Here is a 23,299-nt window from a genome sequence, read left to right on the forward strand (position 1 = left end):
CAGGCCTGGTGTCCCAGGGTGTGTCAGGCTTGGTGTCTCAGGGTCCGTGTGTGTCAGGCCTGGTGTCCCCAGGGTCCGTGTGTGTCAGGCCTGGTGTCCCAGGGTCCGTGTGTGTCAGGCCTGGTGTCCCAGGGTCCGTGTGTGTCAGGCCTCGTGTCCTCAGGGTCCGTGTGTGTCAGGCCTCGTGTCCTCAGGGTCCGTGTGTGTCAGGCCTCGTGTCCCAGGGTCCGTGTGTGTCAGGCCTGGTGTCCCAGGGTCCACGTGTGTGTCAGGCCTGGTGTCCCAGGGTCCGTGTGTGTCAGGCCTGGTGTCCCAGGGTCCGTGTGTGTCAGGCCTGGTGTCCCAGGGTCCACGTGTGTGTCAGGCCTGGTGTCCCAGGGTCCGTGTGTGTCAGGCCTGGTGTCCCAGGGTCCGTGTGTGTCAGGCCTGGCCTGGTGTCCCAGGGTCCACGTGTGTGTCAGGCCTGGTGTCCCAGGGTCCGTGTGTGTCAGGCCTGGTGTCCCAGGGTGTGTGTGTCAGGCCTGGTGTCCCAGGGTGTGTGTGTCAGGCCTGGTGTCCCAGGGTGTGTGTGTCAGGCCTCGTGCCCCAGGGTCCGTGTGTGTCAGGCCTGGTGTCCCAGGGTGTGTCAGGCCTGGTGTCCCAGGGTCCACGTGTGTCAGGCCTGGTGTCCCAGGGTCCGTGTGTGTCAGGCCTCGTGTCCCCAGGGTCCGTGTGTGTCAGGCCTGGTGTCCCAGGGTCCGTGTGTGTCAGGCCTCGTGTCCCCAGGGTCCGTGTGTGTCAGGCCTGGTGTCCCAGGGTCCACGTGTGTGTCAGGCCTGGTGTCCCAGGGTCCGTGTGTGTCAGGCCTGGTGTCCCCAGGGTCCGTGTGTGTCAGGCCTGGTGTCCCAGGGTCCGTGTGTGTCAGGCCTGGTGTCCCAGGGTCCGTGTGTGTCAGGCCTCGTGTCCTCAGGGTCCGTGTGTGTCAGGCCTCGTGTCCCAGGGTCCGTGTGTGTCAGGCCTGGTGTCTCAGGGTCCACGTGTGTGTCAGGCCTGGTGTCCCAGGGTCCGTGTGTGTCAGGCCTGGTGTCCCAGGGTCCGTGTGTGTCAGGCCTGGTGTCCCAGGGTCCACGTGTGTGTCAGGCCTGGTGTCCCAGGGTCCGTGTGTGTCAGGCCTGGTGTCCCAGGGTCCGTGTGTGTCAGGCCTGGTGTCCCAGGGTGTGTGTGTCAGGCCTGGTGTCCCAGGGTGTGTGTGTCAGGCCTCGTGCCCCAGGGTCCGTGTGTGTCAGGCCTGGTGTCCCAGGGTGTGTCAGGCCTGGTGTCCCAGGGTCCACGTGTGTCAGGCCTGGTGTCCCAGGGTCCGTGTGTGTCAGGCCTCGTGTCCCCAGGGTCCGTGTGTGTCAGGCCTGGTGTCCCAGGGTCCGTGTGTGTCAGGCCTCGTGTCCCCAGGGTCCGTGTGTGTCAGGCCTCCTGTCCCAGGGTCCGTGTGTGTCAGGCCTCGTGTCCCAGGGTGTGTGTGTCAGGCCTCGTGTCCCCAGGGTCCGTGTGTGTCAGGCCTCGTGTCCCAGGGTCCGTGTGTGTCAGGCCTGGTGTCCCAGGGTCCGTGTGTGTCAGGCCTCGTGTCCCAGGGTCCGTGTGTGTCAGGCCTGGTGTCCCAGGGTCCGTGTGTGTCAGGCCTCGTGTCCCCAGGGTCCGTGTGTGTCAGGCCTCGTGTCCCAGGGTCCGTGTGTGTCAGGCCTGGTGTCCCAGGGTGTGTGTGTCAGGCCTCGTGTCCCCAGGGTCCGTGTGTGTCAGGCCTCCTGTCCCAGGGTCCGTGTGTGTCAGGCCTCGTGTCCCAGGGTGTGTGTGTCAGGCCTCGTGTCCCCAGGGTCCGTGTGTGTCAGGCCTCGTGTCCCAGGGTCCGTGTGTGTCAGGCCTGGTGTCCCCAGGGTCCGTGTGTGTCAGGCCTCGTGCCCCAGGGTCCGTGTGTGTCAGGCCTGGTGTCCCAGGGTGTGTCAGGCCTGGTGTCCCAGGGTCCACGTGTGTCAGGCCTGGTGTCCCAGGGTCCGTGTGTGTCAGGCCTGGTGTCCCCAGGGTCCGTGTGTGTCAGGCCTCCTGTCCCAGGGTCCGTGTGTGTCAGGCCTGGTGTCCCAGGGTGTGTCAGGCCTGGTGTCCCAGGGTCCACGTGTGTCAGGCCTGGTGTCCCAGGGTGTGTCAGGCCTGGTGTCCCAGGGTCCGTGTGTGTCAGGCCTGGTGTCCCAGGGTGTGTCAGGCCTGGTGTCCCAGGGTCCACGTGTGTCAGGCCTGGTGTCCCAGGGTCCGTGTGTGTCAGGCCTGGTGTCCCAGGGTCCACGTGTGTCAGGCCTGGTGTCCCAGGGTCCGTGTGTGTCAGGCCTGGTGTCCCCAGGGTCCGTGTGTGTCAGGCCTGGTGTCCCAGGGTCCGTGTGTGTCAGGCCTGGTGTCCCAGGGTCCGTGTGTGTCAGGCCTCGTGTCCTCAGGGTCCACGTGTGTGTCAGGCCTGGTGTCCCAGGGTCCGTGTGTGTCAGGCCTGGCCTGGTGTCCCAGGGTCCGTGTGTGTCAGGCCTGGTGTCCCAGGGTCCGTGTGTGTCAGGCCTGGTGTCCCAGGGTGTGTGTGTCAGGCCTGGTGTCCCAGGGTCCGTGTGTGTCAGGCCTGGTGTCCCAGGGTCTGCGTGTGTCAGGCCTGGTGTCCCAGGGTCCGTGTGTGTCAGGCCTGGTGTCCCAGGGTCCGTGTGTCAGGCCTGGTGTCCCAGGGTCCGTGTGTGTCAGGCCTGGTGTCCCAGGGTCCGTGTGTGTCAGGCCTCGTGTCCTCAGGGTCCGTGTGTGTCAGGCCTGGTGTCCCCAGGGTCTGTGTGTGTCAGGCCTGGTGTCCCAGGGTCCGCGTGTGTCAGGCCTCGTGTCCTCAGGGTCCGTGTGTGTCAGGCCTGGTGTCCCCAGGGTCCGCGTGTGTCAGGCCTCGTGTCCCAGGGTCCGCGTGTGTCAGGCCTCGTGTCCTCAGGGTCCGTGTGTGTCAGGCCTGGTGTCCCCAGGGTCCGTGTGTGTCAGGCCTCGTGTCCCAGGGTCCGTGTGTGTCAGGCCTCGTGTCCTCAGGGTCCGTGTGTGTTAGGCCTCGTGTCCCAGGGTCCGTGTGTGTCAGGCCTCGTGTCCCAGGTCTGCGCGTGTCCAGCCCTCCCGGCTCCCTTGGGCCCACATGTCGGTGGCCCTAGTGAAGCTCAGACAGCGCTTGGCTGCAGCAGGGCCAGCTGCGCGCCTCCCCACAGAGGGGCCCCCGCGTCCCAGAGAACAGGGGCTGCTCTGGCCCCACAGGAGAGGCTGCCCGCCCGTGGCCCCGCGGTGTCCCGCCGGGGCGGAGGCGCGTGGCCCTTACCCAGCCGGTTGCAGGGGTTCCGCTTGAAGAGCGCGCGGAGCAAGCTCTGGGCCTCCGCGCTGAGGAACTGCGGCATCCCCAGCTTCGCCCTGCAAGACGAGGGGCGCTCAGCGCAGGTGGGGGGGCAGAGGCCGCCTCCCGCGGCGGGTCCCCCCACACCCCACGGCAGGCCTGCTCACGCGTCCCACGTCACGCCGCGGAGGGCGCGCACCGCCTTCCCAGGGCCCAGCAGTGAGCCGTGGAGCCGCCACGCCGCGGGCGGCCGCACCGGGAGGGGCAGCGGGCAGCGGGCGACTCCACGAGCCCCCCCACCCCCCCCCAGCTGCATTCTGCTGCCGGAGGGGCGGATCCCACCTCACGGAGCGAAGCCCCTCCCGCCCCCGCCGCCGCCGGCCCTGGGGTGGCCCCCCACTCACTTGAGGATGAGCGCCATCGTCTCCTTCCTGTCCTTCCCTTGGAACGGCAGGGACCCCCGTGAGCATCTCGAACTGCAGGGCAACAGAGAACGGGGGAGTCCTCCCCGCTCCTCCTCCCGGCACAGCGCCCGGGGCAGCAGAGACAGACACGGGACGCGAGCCACGCCAGGCTCCAGCCCGGCCCGGGGACGGGGAGGGACGCGCGGAATTAGATCTGGTCTGCGCTCTGGCCGGCCGGCCGGTGAGCCACTGGTGAACCCCAGGAAGCTCCGTGAGCCGATCGCACCGACCCGAGCCGCCCTTCCCAGCGGATCCCGCCCGCGGGGGGGCGCTCCTTGTCTCGGCCTCCCTTCCCCCCACTTGGCTCCTTTCCTGAGTCTGCGGATGGCGACCGCCGCCACGTTTCCAGAAGAGCCCGGCTGTGAGGATGAGAAGCCCGAGCCGCACACGCCGGCCGCCGGCGGGGCCAGACCGGCCGCGGGGCTCACACGCCCACTCAGCGACTCCCGCCTGGCCACGGCCGGGACTCAGGCTCAGCGCTCACTCTCGGCCGATCCTTCCAGCCCCCCGTTCTCGTCCACCCAGTTCTCTCCTCTGCAGCTAGGTCCCTGGGGGAAGTGTCCCCCCGGAATGGGGTGCGCAGGGGAGGGGAGGACGGGGACGGCTGGGAGGGGCCGTCTTTGTAGCTGGCACCTGCCGCGGCGCCTGGTTTCTCTCCGGCCCCCTGAGCTCTGCAGGAAGGGATCGGGTCTGGACAGCGGCTCTGGGGGGATCCAGGCGGATCAGGGGAGCTCAGGGGGCCCTGGGTTCTCAGGAGGGGACAGGGCCAGCAGCCGTGAGCCACGCTTCCCAGGGGACCCTGCGGTACCCGACGGCCTCGGAAGGCCCGCCCCTCACCCCCCAGAACACCCGGCGCCGAGGTGCTGGAAGGGCACCCACGTGTGGGTGGGAGCAGAGCGGGCAGAGGTGCTGGACCTGTCACTCCCATCTAATGCGGAAGGCGGCAGGGGGGCCCTGGGGGACATCGCGCAGCCCTGCTTGGGGTCTCTGGGAGACTGCTCCTTGCGGGGGTGAAAAGTCACAAAGGACAACGCGTTCTGCCAGTCCGCGCATCTGACCGTGCGACGGCATCTCCACGCACTGCGCGGGGCGCGCGGCCTCCAGCTGCCCTCCCGCACGATGTGACCGGGACACCCTCCCGCGCACGCGACCGGGCCGCCCTCCCTGGTGGTGACAGCGCGGCCGGCCCCGGCCCCTGGGGGAGGCGGCCCTGAGGCCACGCGTGCCTCTCTTACTGGGCGCCGGGTCTTTGTCCGGCGGGCTCGGTGGGCCTCACCTCCGCACGGGGCTCAGCCGCCCTCTGAATGCCTGGGCCAAGCGGCGATGGGAAGTCCAGGTGGGGAGGAGCTCGTCTTGGGGACCCCCCCCACCCGGGATGAGCCCTTACCATGAGCACACCGAAGGACCACCAGTCGGCGCTCTGCGTGTGCCCGCGCCGGTTCACCACCTCGGGCGCCATGTACTCGATGGTGCCGCAGAACGAGTAGGCCCTCTTGTCGTGGTCGATGGCCTCCTTGCTCAGGCCGAAGTCTGCGTGGGAGCACAGCGCGGAGCTGCTTCGGCTCCGGCCGGACCTGCGCAGCCCGGGCCCGCGGGCCTGCTCCGCCGGCCGGCACCGCCTCCCCGCCCCCTCCCGTCCTCTCCAGCGGGGCCACGGGGCCCTGGCCACGCGGCCCTGACACGCACACGGGCCGGGCGGAGGGCGCGGGTGGCGCCCCCTGCGGGCCGGGGGGCTGGGAATGGACGGACGGCCGGGACGCTGCTCTGTCCGGCAGGGAGAGGGTGGGCGGGGGACGCGGACCGGCTGAGGAGCAGGGGCTCTGGCTGCTGAGGGGGGCGCGTGGGGGAGGGGGCGGGTGGCCACGGTGGAGACCCAGACCTGGGATTCCCACGGGACAAGAGACGTGGCGGGGGTCTGTGAAGGATCCCGCCGCGGGATGGGCTCATCCAGGGGGGCCACCCTCTGCTCAGGGCCTCCGCGTGCGGGAGGGAGGGAGGGAGGGAGGGAGGGAGGCAGGGGGGTCCTCCGCACACGGGGGGGCAGCTCCCCAGTGCTGGCCGCGACCGCGGGGCTGAGGCGGCAGGCGACCCTGCGGCTCGGGCAGCGTGTTCCGGCCACGCGGGAAGCCCATCCACGCCAGGGCCATGGGACGCGGCTGGCCGGCCTCGGCTGGGCCGGGTTTACTGGGCCCCGGGGATTGGGTGGCGGTGCGAGCCGGGCAGAGGCAGTGGGAGGGGCCTGGGTGTCTGAACGAGACACCCAGTGACGGGCTCCCGAATAAGACATCGTCCAGATATGGGGGGCACGGGTCCTGAGCGGAGCGTCCGGCAAGGCGTGGCTGCAGAAGGGGCGGGTGGAGGGCGAGCCTCGGGGGGCCCCGCACTGTGAGGACCAGAGCCCCAAACCAGCCCGTGGCGCGTGTGCGCGTGACGGGGCCGTGGGGAGGACCCCCCCCCGTTTACCGGGGCTGGGGTGACGTCTCAGGGGAGGGGTGCTTCCCACTTGTTTGACAAACCTGTGATTTTAATGTGCCCCTCTTCATCCAGGAGGATGCTGAAAGACAGGGAGAGAAAGCGGGGCTTCAGGAAGAGGCGGGCCCCTGGCTCCACGTACGCCCAGCTCAGCCCACCCGGGGCGGCTGGACCGGCCGTGGCCAGCACGGCGGAGCCCGGCCGTGGCCCCTCCCGGGTGGGGAGGCATCAGAAAGCAGAGCGGGGCGACTGGGAGGAGGGGGGCCCGGCTCAGAAGCTCAGTGCTGCACAGGGAAGGAACTGGAGCTGACGGTCACTGGCACGGTGCCGGGAACGAGTTTCACGTCACTGGGCTGCACATGGAGCCCTGTCGGAAAGGGCGAGCTTCATGCGATCCGCCCGCTAGCGTGACAATGGTGGCCTCTCTCTGGGGAGCGGAGAATGCCTGCTTCCCGCGGCGGCGTGGAGGAGGGCACAGCACACGCGTTAGGACGACAAGCTGCCATTAGAGAAGCAGGTGCTCCACCTGTGAGCGGTGCTCTGCTCGGAATCAAGCAGCTCTCAAGACCCAGTCCCTCACTATTTCACTTGAACGGCACACGGGGGAGAAGAGGAGACACAGGCGGCCAGGACGAGACCCTTGGCGGACACTTCTGGGGGCAGAAGCTGGTGGGAAATTGGATCCGAGCCTGGGCCGGCTCCAACCGGCTCAGCCAGGCTGTGTGCCGGGAGCCTGAGCCTGAACAGGGCCCGGCCGTCCTCAGATGCCCACAGGTCGAGTGAGAACCGCCCTGGTACCGCCCCCCGGAAGTCACAGGGCAGCCGGTGGGGAGATGGTGTGGGCTCGCTGCCCGGAGTCTGACCGTGGGTGTGTCGCAGCACTGGCCACACGGCAGCCGCGGGGCTGGGGAGGGGGGACACTCATAGGCACCCACCTTTCTTCTCACTTACTTTTCGGGCTTCAAGTCTCTGTAGATGATGCCGAGGCCATGGAGGTGGTCCAGAGCCAGGGCCAGCTCCGCCAAGTAGAACTTGACGTCCTCCTCAGTGAACATCACCTGTAGGGGGAGAGGCGGAGACCCAGATCACAAGGGGGAGAGGCCCAGATCGCAAGGGGGAGAGGCCCAGATCACAAGGGGGAGAAGCCCAGATCACAAGGGGGAGAGGGAGAGGCCCAGATCACAAGGGTAGAGGCCCAGACCCAGATCGCAAGGGGAGAGGCCGAGGCCCAGCTGGTTAGGCAGCAGCTGGTTTTACAGAACCAGCTGGGGTCAGGACTCAGCTCTAGAATGAGCACACGCACAGAAACCCTGGGTCCCCTTGAGTCCTTTGCCAGCTCTCTCTCTAGAGGAATCCAGGGTCAGAGCACCCTGCTGCAGCCGGCCCGTCACCGTGTCTTGCGCCGGTGAATGGAGGCTCCGGCAGGGCTCCCTCCCCACCCACAGACCAGGAGCTCAGGGGAGTCACCCCATGCTTGCTTGCACTTCAGTGCCAGTGCTTCTGTGTGAACCATCTCTCAAATAGCTCGGCCCACTGTGGGAGCTTCGCCAGACTAGGCACCAGCCGTCCATCTCCTCTTTCTCCCGCCCGTCTCTGTCATCCCCCCTGGGCTGATGTAAATTTTCAGCCTAGACCCTGCCGCAACTCCTGCCAAATACAGCACCCAGCACCCAGCTTCAGGCCCAGGTTGGCCGAGGTCTCCGGGGTGAGGGGTGGGTGCCGAATGACTCTCAAAGGCTGGGTGGATGGGGCCTGGTGGGGACACTCATCTAGATCAGCTAACATGCCCACGCAGCCCACAGGCCCTCGACGCCTGGCTCCTAGACCACGTCAGAATACGCCTCCAGTCACGTCACTAGGAAGGCAGATCCTCATCGTAAAACACTACCTACACTCACAAGACGTCAGCACCACAGAGAGTAGAGTTCTTATCATCCCTGAACTCTCACTGAAAATAGACGTGAGGAGGGTGGTGGGTAGCCATTGACTGGAGGTCACCCAGGGTCACCCCAAAGCCCAGCTGCGGGGTCCTGCAATCCCTCGCCCACCCATCCCACCTGCCCTGTTTCAGGCTGGTTCTCACGTTTCTAACCTGGTTCATGTACTCCGTGACTTGCTTAGGGTCACAGTCCCCCTCATCTGATGTCCCTGTATATGCTGGGGTCACGTCCCCCCGCGTCTGACATGGATTCACAGGCTGGGGTCATGTCCCCCCGCGTCTGACATGGATTCACAGGCTGGGGTCACGTCCCCCCGCGTCTGACGGCTATCCACGTGCTGGACGCCACAGGCCCTGTGCAGTGGGCGCCCAGGGACCGGCAGATCTTCCCACTTCTCTGTCTCAGGGCACGTGGCACCACTGCCCCAGACGTGAGCTCCTGGGTGGCCACGCGTGGCGGGACGCCCCCTGTGCACTGTGCTGGGCGTAAACCAGCACGCTGGAGGGCAAGCGTGCAAGGAAGCGGTTTTCCATGGTTCCGGGTTGCGCGCACGTGCCCACCGCGGCCTAGTCACGCTGACGTGCGGGGAGCACGTGGTCCTGTGGTGGGGGCGACAGGACTCCCACGGTGACCGGTGGCAGCGCGGCACGGACGCCTCTGCAGCCGCACCGCAGGGAGCACACCAGCGGTGCCGTGCAGTTGCACACGGGCAGGGAGCACACCAGCGGTGCCGTGGGGCACGGGGCCGTGCGGTCGCACGCGGGCAGGGAGCACACCAGCGGTGCCGTGGGGCACGGGGCCATGCGGTCGCACACGGGCAGGGAGCACACCAGCGGTGCCGTGGGGCACGGGGCCGTGCGGTCGCACACGGGCAGGGAGCACACCAGCGGTGCCGTGGGGCACGGGGCCGTGCGGTCGCACGCGGGCAGGGAGCACACCAGCGGTGCCGTGCGGTCGCACACGGGCAGGTGCGTCGCCAGCCAGGCCCGGCATACAGGCACGTCTAGAACCCGGGCCTGCTTCCTCCAGCCCACTAGGAGCACTCGTCCCCCTACTGCACGGACGGGGAGCCCCCAAATGACCTGGGATCTCTGGGGCGCCCTGCTTTGACAAACTACAAGGCAGAGGACAGTGGCTGGAGACCGGGGAGCGCGTCTGCAAGGCCCTCAGACAGCCGAGGGGAACCGGCACCTGGCGAAAGAGCGCCCGACACCGCCCTGCCCCGCCCCGCCCCGCCCCGCCGGGCCGCTGCCTTCAAACGGAGCCCGGGCGCAGCCATCTCCCTAGGAGACACCGGAAACAGAGCCCGGGCACAGCCATCTCCCTAGGAGACACCGGGGAACGGAGCCCGGGCGCAGCCATCTCCCTCGGAGACACCGGGATTGGAGCCCGGGCGCAGCCATCTCCCTCGGAGACACCGGGGAACGGAGCCCGGGCACAGCCATCTCCCTAGGGGGCACCGGGGAACGGAGCCCGGGCACAGTCATCTCCCTCGGAGACACCGGGAACGGAGCCCGGGCACAGCCATCTCCCTAGGGGGCACTGCGGAACAGAGCCCGGGCACAGCCATCTCCCTAGGGGGCACCAGGGAACGGAGCCCGGGCACAGCCATCACCCTAGGGGGCACCAGGGAACGGAGCCCGGGCACAGCCATCTCCCTAGGGGGCACCAGGGAACGGAGCCCGGGCACAGCCATCACCCTAGGAGACACCGGGATTGGAGCCCAGGCGCAGCCATCTCCCTAGGGGGCACCGGGGAACGGAGCCCAGGCACAGCCATCTCCCTAGGAGACACCGGGATCGGAGCCCGGGCACAGCCATCTCCCTAGGAGACACCGGGATCGGAGCCCGGGCACAGCCATCTCCCTAGGGGGCACGGGGAAGCTCCGGCCTGAGGCACCGGAGTCCAGGCTCTCGTGGGACTGAGGCTAGCGAGGCCCCGGGCGGCGCAGTCGCGGTCGATGCTGCTCCCATGGCCCTGGCAGCCTCCCCAGGCCTGGCCCACATGGCGCCAGACAGTTCCCTGGGACAGACCGTGAGCGGCCAGCGGGCTCTGCCATCCACTCCACCTGGCAGGGGGCGGGGAGGAGACACCCAAGACGGTCTGCCATGCCGGGCGCTGCACAGACTCCTCCCAACCACGTCACAAAAGCCTAAACCACAGGCTGCACGGCACACACACAGAGCACACACTGCACACCGTGTACTGCATACCACACATGCGTACACCACGCAGTACACACGCCGCACACACTGCACACCGCATACCACACGCCACACACACCACACATGCATACACCACACCGCGCACACCACACACCACGAAGTACACACAGCACACATTGCACACTGCATACCACACACACCATAAACACCACACATGCACACAACCACACACCACGTAGTACACACACAGCACACTCCACCCACTGCAAACCACCCACCACACACAGACACCATACCACACACCAACCACATAGCACCCACCACACACCACGCACTTAACACAGCACGCCCGTCTCCCCTTGGTGCCCCCCCCACTCATTCTAGATGGACACTTGTGGGGGGAGGCTCACCTCTTTGGAGAGCCGAGTGAAGAGGTCCCCTCCACGCAGGAAGTCCAGAATCAGGTAGAGCTTGCCTTCGGTCTGGAAGGCTGCGGAAGGAGACGCAGGTCAGCGCCGTGCCAGGGCCCCTCGCTGACACGGGGTCTTCCTGCCCTCTGCGCCGGCTCTGTCTCGGCTCCAACAGGACTGCAATCCTGCAGAGCTGCGACTCCTGAAATGCGTGGTGCCAGCCGGAGACAGCTCGCCGGGACAGAGCGGCAGGAGGGGGACCAAGCTCGGCGTGTGGCTTTTGTGAGGGTCTGGAGATGTTTGCTTGCTCTTTGTTTCCCACCCTCCCTCTGGCACGCAGGGACTCAAGGGGCTCGTGGGGCCCAGAGGCTCCACAGCTACGGAGAGGTGGCCAGGCCGGGAGGGCGTGTCAGACCATGGCCAGGCCGGGAGGGCGTGTCAGCACGATGGCCTGGGCCTCCCTCGGGCATCCGTGCTGACGCACAGGAGCCATTGCTGGGAGAGGCCCTGTCATTTCTGTGCTCCTGAGAACTCTCATTAGAGAAGTCACCAGAGCCCTTCTACATCCCGAGGCCTGGGAGCCCTTGGGGGGGGCGGGGCAGTGTGGCCTCAGCGGGCCGCCATGTCCATCGGGGTCCCGTGCGCAGTGGGGGTGTGTGTGACACCACAGTAACGCATTCTGTGTGAATGTCTCTGTGAAGTCAGGTGAGACGGCAGACATGGCCCGCAGCCACTTCAGGTGAACACACGCCCCGACCCCAGGCCTGTGCAACGGGTGCTCCCGGGATCTCTGCAAGGGCGGGCGCCCCTGGGCCTCGGGCTGCCCACAGGTGCCCTTGGAGCCCAGGCTCTGGGCACTCTGGGTCCCAGGCTCCTCGCGGGGGCCCTCGTGCTTCCGGGCCAACAGCTGCAATTAACTACCAGCATATTGGAAGTGGAGTGTGGCATCACCTTGACTATTGGGGTGGGGTGGGCGCTAAGCAACAGTGCAAGGCCCTGAGTTTGAGTCCCAGGACTGGCACCCCCACCCCTCCAAGTAGCACTGTATTCTGAAACAGCACAGAACGAGGGCACAGCTCGTTCTAGTTTAGGTGGAGACATCGGCACCACATCACGAAAGGAGCTCATTAAAATAATGAAGGCCCCTGTCTCACACTAGATCTTTAGGAAGAAAACAGGGCGGGAAACAAATAGAAAAGAGACAGAGGCTGATGGTTAAGAACCTTCCGCCCCAGATAGGTCCGGAATCTACGGCACAGAAAGTATTCTCTTCTTTTTGGCCTTCTAAACTGTCTGTCCCGCTCCCCTCTGCTGGGGGGGGAGGGCTGCTCTCCACGCGCGGACCGCGCGGCTCACCGTAGTGAAGCTTCACGATGAAGGGGTGATTCACTTCCGCCAGGATGTCTCTCTCCATCTTGGATCGGACTCGGTCACGCACTGCAGGACAGAAACAAAAGCTGGCCCCACGCGGCAGGCGGCGTCCCGCAGGCCGGCACACAGGGCCTGCTTCCCGTGCGGGCCCCCATGCGGGGCACGCGCCACACACGCGGCAGGCCTGCTTCCCGTGCGGGCCCCCATGCGGGGCACGCGCCACACACGCGGCAGGCCTGCTTCCCGTGCGGGCCCCCATGCGGGGCACGCTCCACACACGCGGCAGGCCTGCTTCCCGTGCGGGCCCCCATGCGGGCACGCTCCACACACGCAGCAGGCGACGTCCGGCAGGCCTGCTTCCCGTGCGGGCCCCCATGCGGGGCACACGCCACACACGCGGCAGGCGGCGTCCGGCAGGCCTGCTTCCCGTGCGGGCCCCCATGCGGGGCATGCTCTACACACGCGGCAGGCCTGCTTCCCGTGTGGGCCCCCATGCGGGCACGCTCCACACACGCGGCAGGCCTGCTTCCCGTGCGGAGCCCCCATGCGGGCACGCTCCACACACGCAGCAGGCGACGTCCCGCAGGCCTGCTTCCCGTGCGGGCCCCCATGCGGGCACGCTCCACACACGCAGCAGGCGGCGTCCGGCAGGCCTGCTTCCCGTGAGGGCCCCCATGCAGGCACGCTCCACACACGTTGCAGGCGACATCCGGCAGGCCTGCTTCCCGTGCGGGCCCCCATGCGGGCACGCTCCACACACGCGGCAGGCCTGCTTCCCGTGTGGGCCCCCATGCGGGGCACGCTCCACACACGCGGCAGGCCGGGCCCCCATGCGGGCATGCTCCACACACGCGGCAGGCGATGTCCCGCAGGCTGGTACACAGGGCCTGCTTCCTGTGCGGGCCCCCATGCGGGCACGCTCCACACACGCGGCAGGCGACGTCCGGCAGGCCTGCTTCCCGTGCGAGCCCCCATGCGGGGCACGCTCCACACAAGCGGCAGGCCTGCTTCCCGTGCGGGCCCCCATGCGGGCACGCTCCACACACGTGGCAGGCGACGTCCGGCAGGCCTGCTTCCCGTGCGAGCCCCCATGCGGGGCACGCTCCACACAAGCGGCAGGCCTGCTTCCCGTGAGGGCCCCCATGCGGGGCACGCTCCACACAAGCGGGCACCGCACGTGGGCTTGCTCCTCGGCGCATGACTTAGAGCGCTGCCTGTGCTCACTCCTGTGACTCCCGCACACAGAACGCGCCCAGCTCACGAGCTGGAAGATCCTTGCGCAGTGTGCGGGGGCACGATTCCATGTGCGGCCGGGAGGGCCGGGAAGAGGGGGAGCTGACACGCCGGGGTGGTGACCGGCTGGGGAGACGAGCCAGCTCACACACCTGTCAACTCCTGCCTCCTTCAACTGGGGCGCAGCTGACATCGCCTAGGAAGTGATCTGTCCCCTCTTTAAAGGAGGGCGGGAGGGGACGGGCCTGACACGCCACGCGTCCTCAAAGGCAGACCGAGCTGACAGGAAGGAGCAGCCCCCTTGTCAGCGTGACAACCCCCTCTCCGCACACGACAGCCAGCACTCGTGTTCTGAGAAACAACCTGAAGCTTGAGAGTTGTTTGCGCAAGGCTGCTGCCCCCACTCATTTTTCTTTGTAAAACACCTCTCCTCTTCAGAACACAAGACCCCCCCCCGCGCCGTGGGCTGTGCCATCCACCAAACAGTGCCGGGCTGGTGCCAGCGTGCTTTCCTGGCTCCTCTGGGATTGGGGGGGGGCAGGCACAAGGACGAGCCACGGGAAGGAACTGACCAGGGAGCTGCTCCCACATCCCGGAGCAGGAGCCAAATGGAGCCTAAAAGCAGACCTGAGGCTCAGAGCAATCTGAGGACCGCCCCACCCCAGGAACTGCCTCCCCCGCTCCGAGAGTCCACCTCAAACACCAAGACGGCCCCAAGAGCCTCCAGAGCCACGAGCCGTCCCCATCTCTCACGCTCAGGTCCGGCGGCCATCCATCTGGACGTTCCTGTCCTGGACTTCGTACCGACAGACCCCCACCGGGTGAGAGTTCACCCCGCATCCCGCCTTCAAGGCTCGTCTGCAGTGTGGCCTGCCACTCTGGGCTTCCCTTTGTCAGATGACACCGAGCCACATGCGCAGACACGGCATTGCCCGGGCCGCCAGCCCGCTGAGAGGCGGCAAGGGCGGTCCCTGGCATGGCACCGTGCAGACCCGCTGTCCTCTCTCCCCTGGCTACCCACGGGTGGGGGGGGAGGAGCCCAGGCTACAGGCCAAGTGCCAACATTCTGAGAACGCCGAGCAGCTCATTTGGGGGACTTTCAGAGGAGCTAGTACAGTCTAGTGCGATTCTCTCTATTGGACAGCTGTCAAGTGATGATTATAAAAGCTTGGGTTAGAGGGGCTGGGAATGTGGCTCCGTGGTAGAGTGCTCGCCTTGCACACATGAAGCCCTGGGTTCGATTCTTCAGCAACACATACAAAGAAAAGGCCGGAAGTGACACTGTGGCTCAAGTGGTAAGAGTGCTAGCCTTGAGCAAAAAGAAGCTCTGAGACGGTGCCCAGTCCTGGAGTTCAAGCCCCAGGACTGGGAAAAAAAAAAGCTGGGGTCAGAAAGTCAAAGCCTGTTTCTTATACACCTTCCCTGCAACAAAGAGTGGTCACCTAAAATAATCTTCCCACGAGAATCTCAGAACAGTCAGGCGCGTCCAGTGAGCAAACCGTGATAGAAATACAACGATGGGGAACATGTTAACTCTAAAGAACAACTTAGATTGCCTTGCTACTGGGAATATTCAACTACACACTCAAGGGTGTTCATAGACTAGAAGGCCCCCAAGACTTTTATGTATGTGGGAATTACAGGAACAGCTGGCTAAGAAGTTGAATCCAGGCTCTGGCGCCCCTGGACTACGCTGTGCTCGGTGTGGGTTGGCATCAACCCTCAGAACACCCACAGAGAGAGAGACGCTGGCCCGGCTGCCCGTGGCGGGGGGTCAGCATTGGCTTGTGGCAGCCACGGGGCTGCACAAGCACGAAGCTGCGTTTCTTCCTTATGGAGAGAATCATGCGTCCGTTCTGTCCTGCGTCTGCCTCACTTGCCTGCCGACTGTTCCAGAGCCCTTCCCTGCAGGACCAACATGCTCACCATCTGTCTATGCTTGGCCCATGCGTTCACCCCCTATGCCGCTGGTTGCATGGAGATTCACTGAGCTAGCTGGACGGCTAATGACCCGGAGGAGGGACAGGGCACGCCCTTTGACCTCCCCGGCCCTGCTCTCCAGGACACGGTGCTAGGAGACCACATCCATGTGTTTCTGATGCCTTCTGCGCTTCACGGGGCCCCTGGTCTGCGAGGTCCTCGCCAGGCTGGGCGAGGGCTCTGCCCGGTTCCTCCCTCCGTCCTGCACCTCTGTTTGCCCCTATGCTTCCACCGTACTCGAAGGGCAGGAGCCAAGGGGTAAGAACCAACGGTTGGACTCCATTTCCAGCAGCCATGCCTGGGACACATTTGTGCCATGGACAGCCCCGTGGAGCGGGTGTGTGGGCGACAGTGGGGACGGGCACGCAGGCCGCACACGGTCGGAGCAGCCCGCTTCCCCTCCTCGGGGCCGTGCTCCCCAAATGGCTCAACACGGCAGCACAGACGCACCAGACTGGCGTTTACGCGCTCCCCCGAGAGCTGGGGGAGCCGGGCAGGGATATCCTCAGCGCTCCGGGAAATATCCGCACCGTGGGTTATCAGTCAGGGAGCACACGCCCCTGCGCTTCTGCAGAGGCGCGGGACGGGCCCCGCGGGAGGCCCCGGGGAGCCGTGCGCCACCTACCTTTCAGGGTGGCTTTCTTGAGGACCTTCATTGCGTAGAGCTGGCCCGCGTCGGGTCCCGTGACCTTCCTCACGAGGAACACCTGACACACAGAAAACGCAGCGCCTGACACTGACCAGACCTCCATCCCTGTCCCCAGGAGGCGACAGCGGGGCCCCCAGGGAGCCTGGAGGAAGCCCGCCAGCAAGCACGGTGGGCGTGCCCGGCGCCTCTACTGCCCTCCTTCCCAGAAGTGCCCGTCAACCAAGCCGCGGACACTCTTCCAGGCCGGTCTTGCTGCCCTGGCGAGGCTGCTTCGCACCCAGGAGATGCCTGGGCAGCGCCTCTGCAAGGCCAGGAAGAGGGGCCCTGGCCTCTGCCTTCAAGTGCTGGCTCATACAGCACTCTTCCTCTCCATTCCCTACACTTCCGGGCACCAGTGGCTCACGCCTGCAGTCCTGGCCACTCCCTACACCCTGGCTAAAGGGAGGCATCTGCCCCCCTGCCATCTTAACTGGGCTCTATGGCCTACCTTTCTGTGATGGCGACCCACATTGTGAGAGACCGCGGCTGGTTTCCTAAACGACAGTTGAACCACGTTCAACAGCCATTTTCCTAGGCCCCAAATGACTGAACACCAGTAATACACATGGGTATACTATAAATATAGTATAATAATATGAATATAATACAAACACGTGTTCTTCAATCATTAGCATGTAGGAAAAAGAGAAAAGAAGAAGATATTCCACTTTATAAATAGGGCAAAGGTAAATATTGTGTGTGTTTCTTTAAGAGATGAGCAAAAACATCAGCATTCTACGCCTCCTGAATTGGATGGTGCGGGGCTTTGTTTGGCAGCGGGCGTGGAGTGACTTGGTGAAGGTGTGTGCGCATGCACACACACATACACACACACACACGTGCACAGGAAGCACTATGTTAAAGAGCCAGGACGGCTCTGTGTGCTCAGAGGAAGCCTGGCTTTGTGCCGTACTGCAGCCCTGGCGCTGAGAAACGGCGTTGTCAGAGCCCTCGTTAGCCACTAACACTGGTGACGTCGAGAAAGTAGTACTGGCATGAATCATCACCGTGACTGAAAAGTGCCGACTGACATCTCATTCTGCAGATGGAAAGGACGCTGAAGGAACAGCCAATGCCCCTGACTTTCTGGTAGGAATTAGCTCTTATTTTTGTAATTGGGGGCGGGGGGGGGAGTGGGCCGAGTTTGTGTCTTAATCCACCGCACGATTACGTACGTTACACTAGCATCGGTTCACAAGTAGGGAAACTGAGGCTCTGTGTCACTGATATGCAGGAGCAGGGAGGAGCCAGACCACAAACCCCAGCAGCAGAACCCCGAATTCCTGAGCAGCCGTGGGCTCAGCCGAGCACAGGGCGTTTTCCTTCCTTTCTTTTTGTTTTTTATTCTCTTCTCTTTTCCTTTCTTTGGGTTCGCAGGGACTCCCGCCCCCCGGGGTGGGGTTCCGGGTGAAGAGGGCAGACCGGCCTAGGAGAGCGTCTGCGGCTGCGGTTGAGGGGCTCAGCCCTGGGGCGGGGGGGGGGGGAGATTCTGCCCCATGGGGCTGCTGCGCTCCGCGGGGTGCCTGGCTTCCGGGAGCCGGAGCCGCCGAGCTCCCCGGGCCCGCCCGGCCATTCCAAAGTACTGCTCTGGAGACGCTGCCCTTCCGAGGGCCGTCGGCTTCCCTGGAGGAGCGTGGGAGCGGCTGTGGGGCCCGCCCGGCCGCGCCCTGTGCAGCCCGCGGGGACAGACGCCCTGTGGGCGAGGGGCAGCCCGGCCCCGGGGCACGGTCCACGCTCAGCGCGGGCTTCCCTCGTGTTTCAGGGGGAGGACCCGCACTGCACGCACCTTCCCGTACGACCCCTGTCCTAAGACCTTGAGCAGCTCGAACTGGGAGGGGTCCGCCTTCTCGAAGCCTTCCTTCACGTGGAGGCTGATGTCGATCTCCTTCACGAGGCCCTCCTCCTGCAAGACAGCGGCGATGCGGGTGAGCACAGGAGCGGGGCCCCCGGGACCCGGGCGCGTCACCCCTCCGCGGCGAGGGAGGGCTGGCCCGGCCGCGGACGGCGTCCCGGGCCCGCGGGCCTGTCGCCAGGGCCAGCGGGAGTCTTGTTTCCTTTCCTCCAGGGCATTTTGTCATTTGGGCTCGGAGGTACCAGGGAGCTCTGGAAGTGCCCTCAAGGACGCCCCGTCTGCGTGAGCACGGCCGCAGGGCGGGGCCCGGCAGCAGGAGCAGCACGGTGCCCGAGAGCATAGCGAGCTCCGTCGGCACCGCTGCGGGGCACACAGCCGCCGTGGCACACGCGAGGCTGGCCCCGCTCCATCGCGGTGAGCGTGACACAGACACCGCCATCCTGACTTCAGTGTCAGTAACGGCCGTCACGGGGCTCTCCTGCCAGCCCAGAAGCAAGCGTCCACCCCGGAAAAAGCAGCTCATCTCTAAAACCCTGACCAGAATCATCAAGACCAGAACCACTGCCAAGAGTCACGATGACCGGAGTCGCCGGCAACCACAACCCCGGGGACCAGAGTCACCGCAAACTCCCACCCCAGGGGACCAGAGTCACCGCAAACTCCCACCCCAGGGGACCAGAGTCACCGCAAACTCCCACCCCAGGGGACCAGAGTCACCGCAAACCCCCACCCCAGGGGACCAGAGTCACTGCAAACCCCCACCCCAGGGGACCAGAGTCACCACAAACCCCCACCCCGGGGACCAGAGTCACCGCAAACCCCCACCCCGGGGGACCAGAGTCACCGCAAACCCCCACCCCGGGGGACCAGAGTCACCGCAAACTCCCACCCCAGGGGACCAGAGTCACCACAAACCCCCACCCCAGGGACCAGAGTCACCGCAAACCCCCACCCCGGGGACCAGAGTCACCACAAACCCCCACCCCGGGGGACCAGAGTCACCACAAACCCCCACCCCGGAGGACCAGAGTCACCACAAACCCCCACCCCGGGGACCAGAGTCACCGCAAACCCCCACCCCGGGGACCAGAGTCACCGCAAACCCCCACCCCGGGGGACCAGAGTCACCACAAACCCCCACCCCGGGGGACCAGAGTCACCACAAACCCCCACCCCAGAGATGGGAGTCACCACAAACCCCACCCCAGGGGACCAGAGTCACCGCAAACCCCCACCCCGGGAACCAGAGTCACCGCAAACTCCCACCCCAGGGGACCAGAGTCACCGCAAACCCCCACCCCGGGGACCACAAACCCCCACCCCGGGGGACCAGAGTCACCGCAAACCCCCACCCCGGGGACCACAAACCCCCACCCCGGGGACCAGAGTCACCGCAAACCCCCACCCCGGGGGACCAGAGTCACCGCAAACCCCCACCCCAGGGGACCAGAGTCACCGCAAACCCCCACCCCAGGGAACAGAGTCACCGCAAACCCCCACCCCGGGGACCACAAACCCCCACCCCCAGGGGACCAGAGTCACCGCAAACCCCCACCCCGGGGGACCAGAGTCACTGCAAACCCCCACCCCGGGGACCAGAGTCACCGCAAACCCCCACCCCGGGGACCAGAGTCACTGCAAACCCCCACCCCAGGGGACCAGAGTCACCGCAAACCCCACCCCGGGGGACCAGAGTCACCGCAAACCCCCACCCCAGAGATGGGAGTCACCACAAACCCCACCCCAGGGACCAAGTCACCGGGAATCCCACCCCGGAGACCGAGTCACCGCAAATCCACATTCCTGGGCTTCCTGTCCCAAAGTCGACCGCTTCCCGTGCACGGGAGGAGGGGAGCTCTGCCCGCCGGATCCCAGCCCGGATCCCAGCCCGTGGGGGCAGAAAGGGGAGACTCGCGTGGGTTTTTCAAAGGGCCCTGGGTTCGATCTGTGCTCCGTGGCTCCTCTCGCAGGATGGCCCGGGCCAGGGTGAGCAATGTCAGAAAGCACTGGCTAGGGGCTGTCCGCAGACGGCCACCAGAGCGCACGTACCACGCCGTCCGCCCGCATCCGGTCCCGGGACTCGGGCCATGCGGCTGGAAATGGGAGAGTCTGGTTCCCAATCAAGGACTGGTATTATTTTATTGGCGAGGTGATGTACAGAGGGGGCATAGTTGCATAATAAGGTAGTGAGTGCATTTCTTGTCCTGTTTGTCACACCCTCCCTCATTTTTCTTTCCCTTCCCTAGTTCAGATAAGCATATGGACAATATCCAGTGTACCAGAATCATATCCAGTGACCCCAGGGAAGGACCGACGTTACAGCCATTTCCTTCTTTTCTCTAGGTCAGTCCTAGAGCAAGTACCTTCAGTGAAATCACAGTAGTAGTCATTTCTACTGTCATATTTTAAACATTCGATACTTACGGGTATGATTACCTCACCGGAGCTAACCTGAAGCCTATGAAAATCAGGAGCAAGTGGTTTTTTTCATCCTGACAGTTAAAGCATTTTAACTTCCACATCTTCAAGGGTTGTTTTGCTGGTCTGTAAAAACAGTGTTCTCTTATTTACGATGGCACGTGATTGCATCCCAAACTGTTTCATTGGTCAGCTGGCGGGGTTTGTAGGAGCTCACTTGTAAGACACGGAGTGGACTTCTGTTGCTTTGTCATTACGTCTTATAAAGATTCATTTTTTAGTTGCTCTCAGGGAGTTACACGAAGGGGTTTCAATCCCTCATGAGCTTGAGAACGGAAAGGGCCAAGGCCCACGCATGCGGGGCTGGAGGCGGGTGTCCCCCACGGTCCCCCAAACCCACAGCTCGGCCCGTGACCCTGGGGAATCCCCGGGGAGTGCACCCTGGAGGTGAGGCCGCTCCTGTTCACGGCGGCGGGGACCGGGACTTGAGGCCTCAGAGCTGGAGGAAATCATACAGGAAAGGCGCCCGGACCCTGTTCTGGTTGAGGTCCCGCAGAGCACCCTGGTTTCATGCTGGCCACCATCCCCACCCCCCGCCCCTGACGGGACCATGGGCCCGCAGGAGCAAGGCTGAGAAAGTTACCTCTTCACTGTGGACAAAGTAGCCTGGAGACCCGGATAGGAAGGGCTGTGTTCAGCTATCGATTTCCTGCGTAATATTCTTTTTAAAAAATTATATATATAGTATTATCTTCAAGTAGATGTTCAGAGAAGTTACCACTCAACCAATCAGCTCATAAGCCCGATGCCTTCCCCCCACCCCTCCCAGCCCAGCCCACTCCTGGCTTTGTGTCTATATTATACCGGACGCCCGGACGTGGTCTTGGCCGTCCTCCCAAGCCCTGCCCTGCGGCTGCGGGCCGGTGCCCAGCAATGGCTGCAGGGGCTGCGTTGGCAGCCCCAAGGGCGTCACTGTCCCCAGCACGCTCCCAAGAGGACGAACTGGAACCGGGAGGCCGAGCGCCGCTGGCTACCAGCACGTTGAGGGGGTTACCAACTCTGAATACAAGACAAAATGCTTAAAACAAGCCAGATTACTGTAAAAAGAACAGCCATTGCTGGTGGTCTCACCAGTAGCCAACACCCCAGGCACAGCAGGAGGAAACCTCGGGCTCAGCTGAGCCAGTCTCTCTCTCTCTCTCTCTCTCTCTCTCTCTCTCTCTCTCTCTCTGTCGTTCTCCCTCTTTCTGTCTCTTTCTCCCTCTCCTCTCTCTGCCTCGCCTGTGTCAGGACTCCATGACCGCCTCTCGTTCTCACTGCTGTCGGGAGACACTGAGCAGAGTCTAACGCGGGGGCTCTGCTTTAAATGGATTGGCAGATTTGCGTGTCAGTTCCAAGCTAAGTAAGATATTTTAAAGAGATAACCAGCCCACCATCATCTGTTGTGTTTATTTTAAATGTTTGCAAATTGCTCTTTCCCAGAACGATTGCTTTGGAACATTAGTAAAAATTTCCAGAGAGTTTTGCATCTGTGTTCTTGGGTCTTACCCAGAACTTTGACCTAACTCTCTAAATTTTCAGCAAAGCTAAGTCTAGTAACATAGCTTGGAAGGGCTCTGGCCACAGGCTGCGTGGTGTGTGCACACATGTGTGTGTACACGTGTGCACACACACGTGTGCATCTAAGGGGAGCATCTAGAATGTTCTAGTGCATTTCTTGCAGTTGTCGTCATTGAATCATTGATACAGTTCCTAAGTTCACCTCCCAGCTACTTCTTCCCACGGGGTGACATCTTCTTCTCATCATGGCTTGAACTTCAAACATCATGGGTACCCAGGAAGTTACTGTGACCTCTTTTCCCACAGTTAAAGACGCTGCACATTTCACTGGCTCATGCGATTCTTTTCTTCACCCTCCAGCCTGGGACTAAGGTTCCCAGGTAGTCAGGAGGGCGGCGTGGGGTGGAGGGCGGCGTGGGGCTCACGGGCGGCGTGGGGCGGAGGGCGGCGTGGGGCTCACGGGCGGCGTGGGGTGGAGGGCGGCGTGGGGCTCACGGGCGGCGTGGGGTGGAGGGCGGCGTGGGGTGGAGGGCGGCGTGGGGTGGAGGGCGGCGTGGGGCTCACGGGCGGCGTGGGGTGGAGGGCGGCGTGGGGCTCACGGGCGGCGTGGGGCGGAGGGCGGCGTGGGGTGGAGGGCGGCGTGGGGCTCACGGGCGGCGTGGGGCTCACGGGCGGCGTGGGGTGGAGGGCGGCGTGGGGCTCACGGGCGGCGTGGGGCGGAGGGCGGCGTGGGGCGGAGGGCGGCGTGGGGTGGAGGGCGGCGTGGGGCTCACGGGCGGCGTGGGGCTCATGGGCAGCGTGGGGCTCACGGGCGGCGTGGGGTGGAGGGCGGCGTGGGGTGGAGGGCGGCGTGAGGCTCACGGGCGGCGTGGGGCTCACGGGTGGTGTGGGGCTCACGGGCGGTGTGGGGTGGGGGGCGGCGTGGGGCTCAAGGGCGGCGTGGGGCTCACCGGCTCCGTGCACTGCGCGTGGAGAAGGCCGCTGCGGGCAGGCCATTCCCCGGGGACGCGCCCCGCAGGGATTCCACTGCGCATCAGGTCCGGGAGGTAAGGCCGGGGGTGGGGGTGGGAGGAGGGTGAGGATGGGGGAGGGGGACGGTGAGCACTGTCCCTGGGTTCTTTTTGCTCAAGGCTGGCACTCTACCACTGGAGCCCTATTTCTGCACAAAGAATGAAATACTCATAAAATGATTTTTTTCTTTTGTAGGTCTTAAAGATCAGAAAAAAGTACTAAGTAAGAAGTCATTACTTGGAGGAAAGTTCTGGAAATCATGCAAAAATCCAAGGACAAGGAATTTCAGGAAGTCTGATCTAGGAAGAACCACGCGGAATCTGGGCAGCAGGGTGGGGAGACCCCAGCCCCTTTCCCAGGGTCTTCACCAGGCTTCAGACCCC

General features: G+C 64.7%; 1 protein-coding gene across 1 annotated transcript in view; it reads right to left on the reverse strand.

Moving 5' to 3' along the window:
• The window catches only part of LOC125357613 (ribosomal protein S6 kinase alpha-2-like), a 73,115-nt gene that overhangs the window by 14,367 nt on the left and 35,449 nt on the right, over positions 1 to 23,299 (reverse strand). Inside the window, 10 exon segments of the mRNA XM_048354566.1 lie at positions 3,341 to 3,429; positions 3,757 to 3,812; positions 3,814 to 3,828; positions 5,204 to 5,346; positions 6,333 to 6,370; positions 7,240 to 7,346; positions 10,804 to 10,883; positions 12,160 to 12,240; positions 16,013 to 16,094; positions 17,862 to 17,978. Of these exon segments, the coding sequence (XP_048210523.1) occupies positions 3,341 to 3,429; positions 3,757 to 3,812; positions 3,814 to 3,828; positions 5,204 to 5,346; positions 6,333 to 6,370; positions 7,240 to 7,346; positions 10,804 to 10,883; positions 12,160 to 12,240; positions 16,013 to 16,094; positions 17,862 to 17,978 (808 nt within the window).

Source organism: Perognathus longimembris, chromosome 9, assembly GCF_023159225.1.
Source record: "Perognathus longimembris pacificus isolate PPM17 chromosome 9, ASM2315922v1, whole genome shotgun sequence".
Taxonomy (NCBI): Eukaryota; Metazoa; Chordata; class Mammalia; order Rodentia; family Heteromyidae; genus Perognathus; species Perognathus longimembris.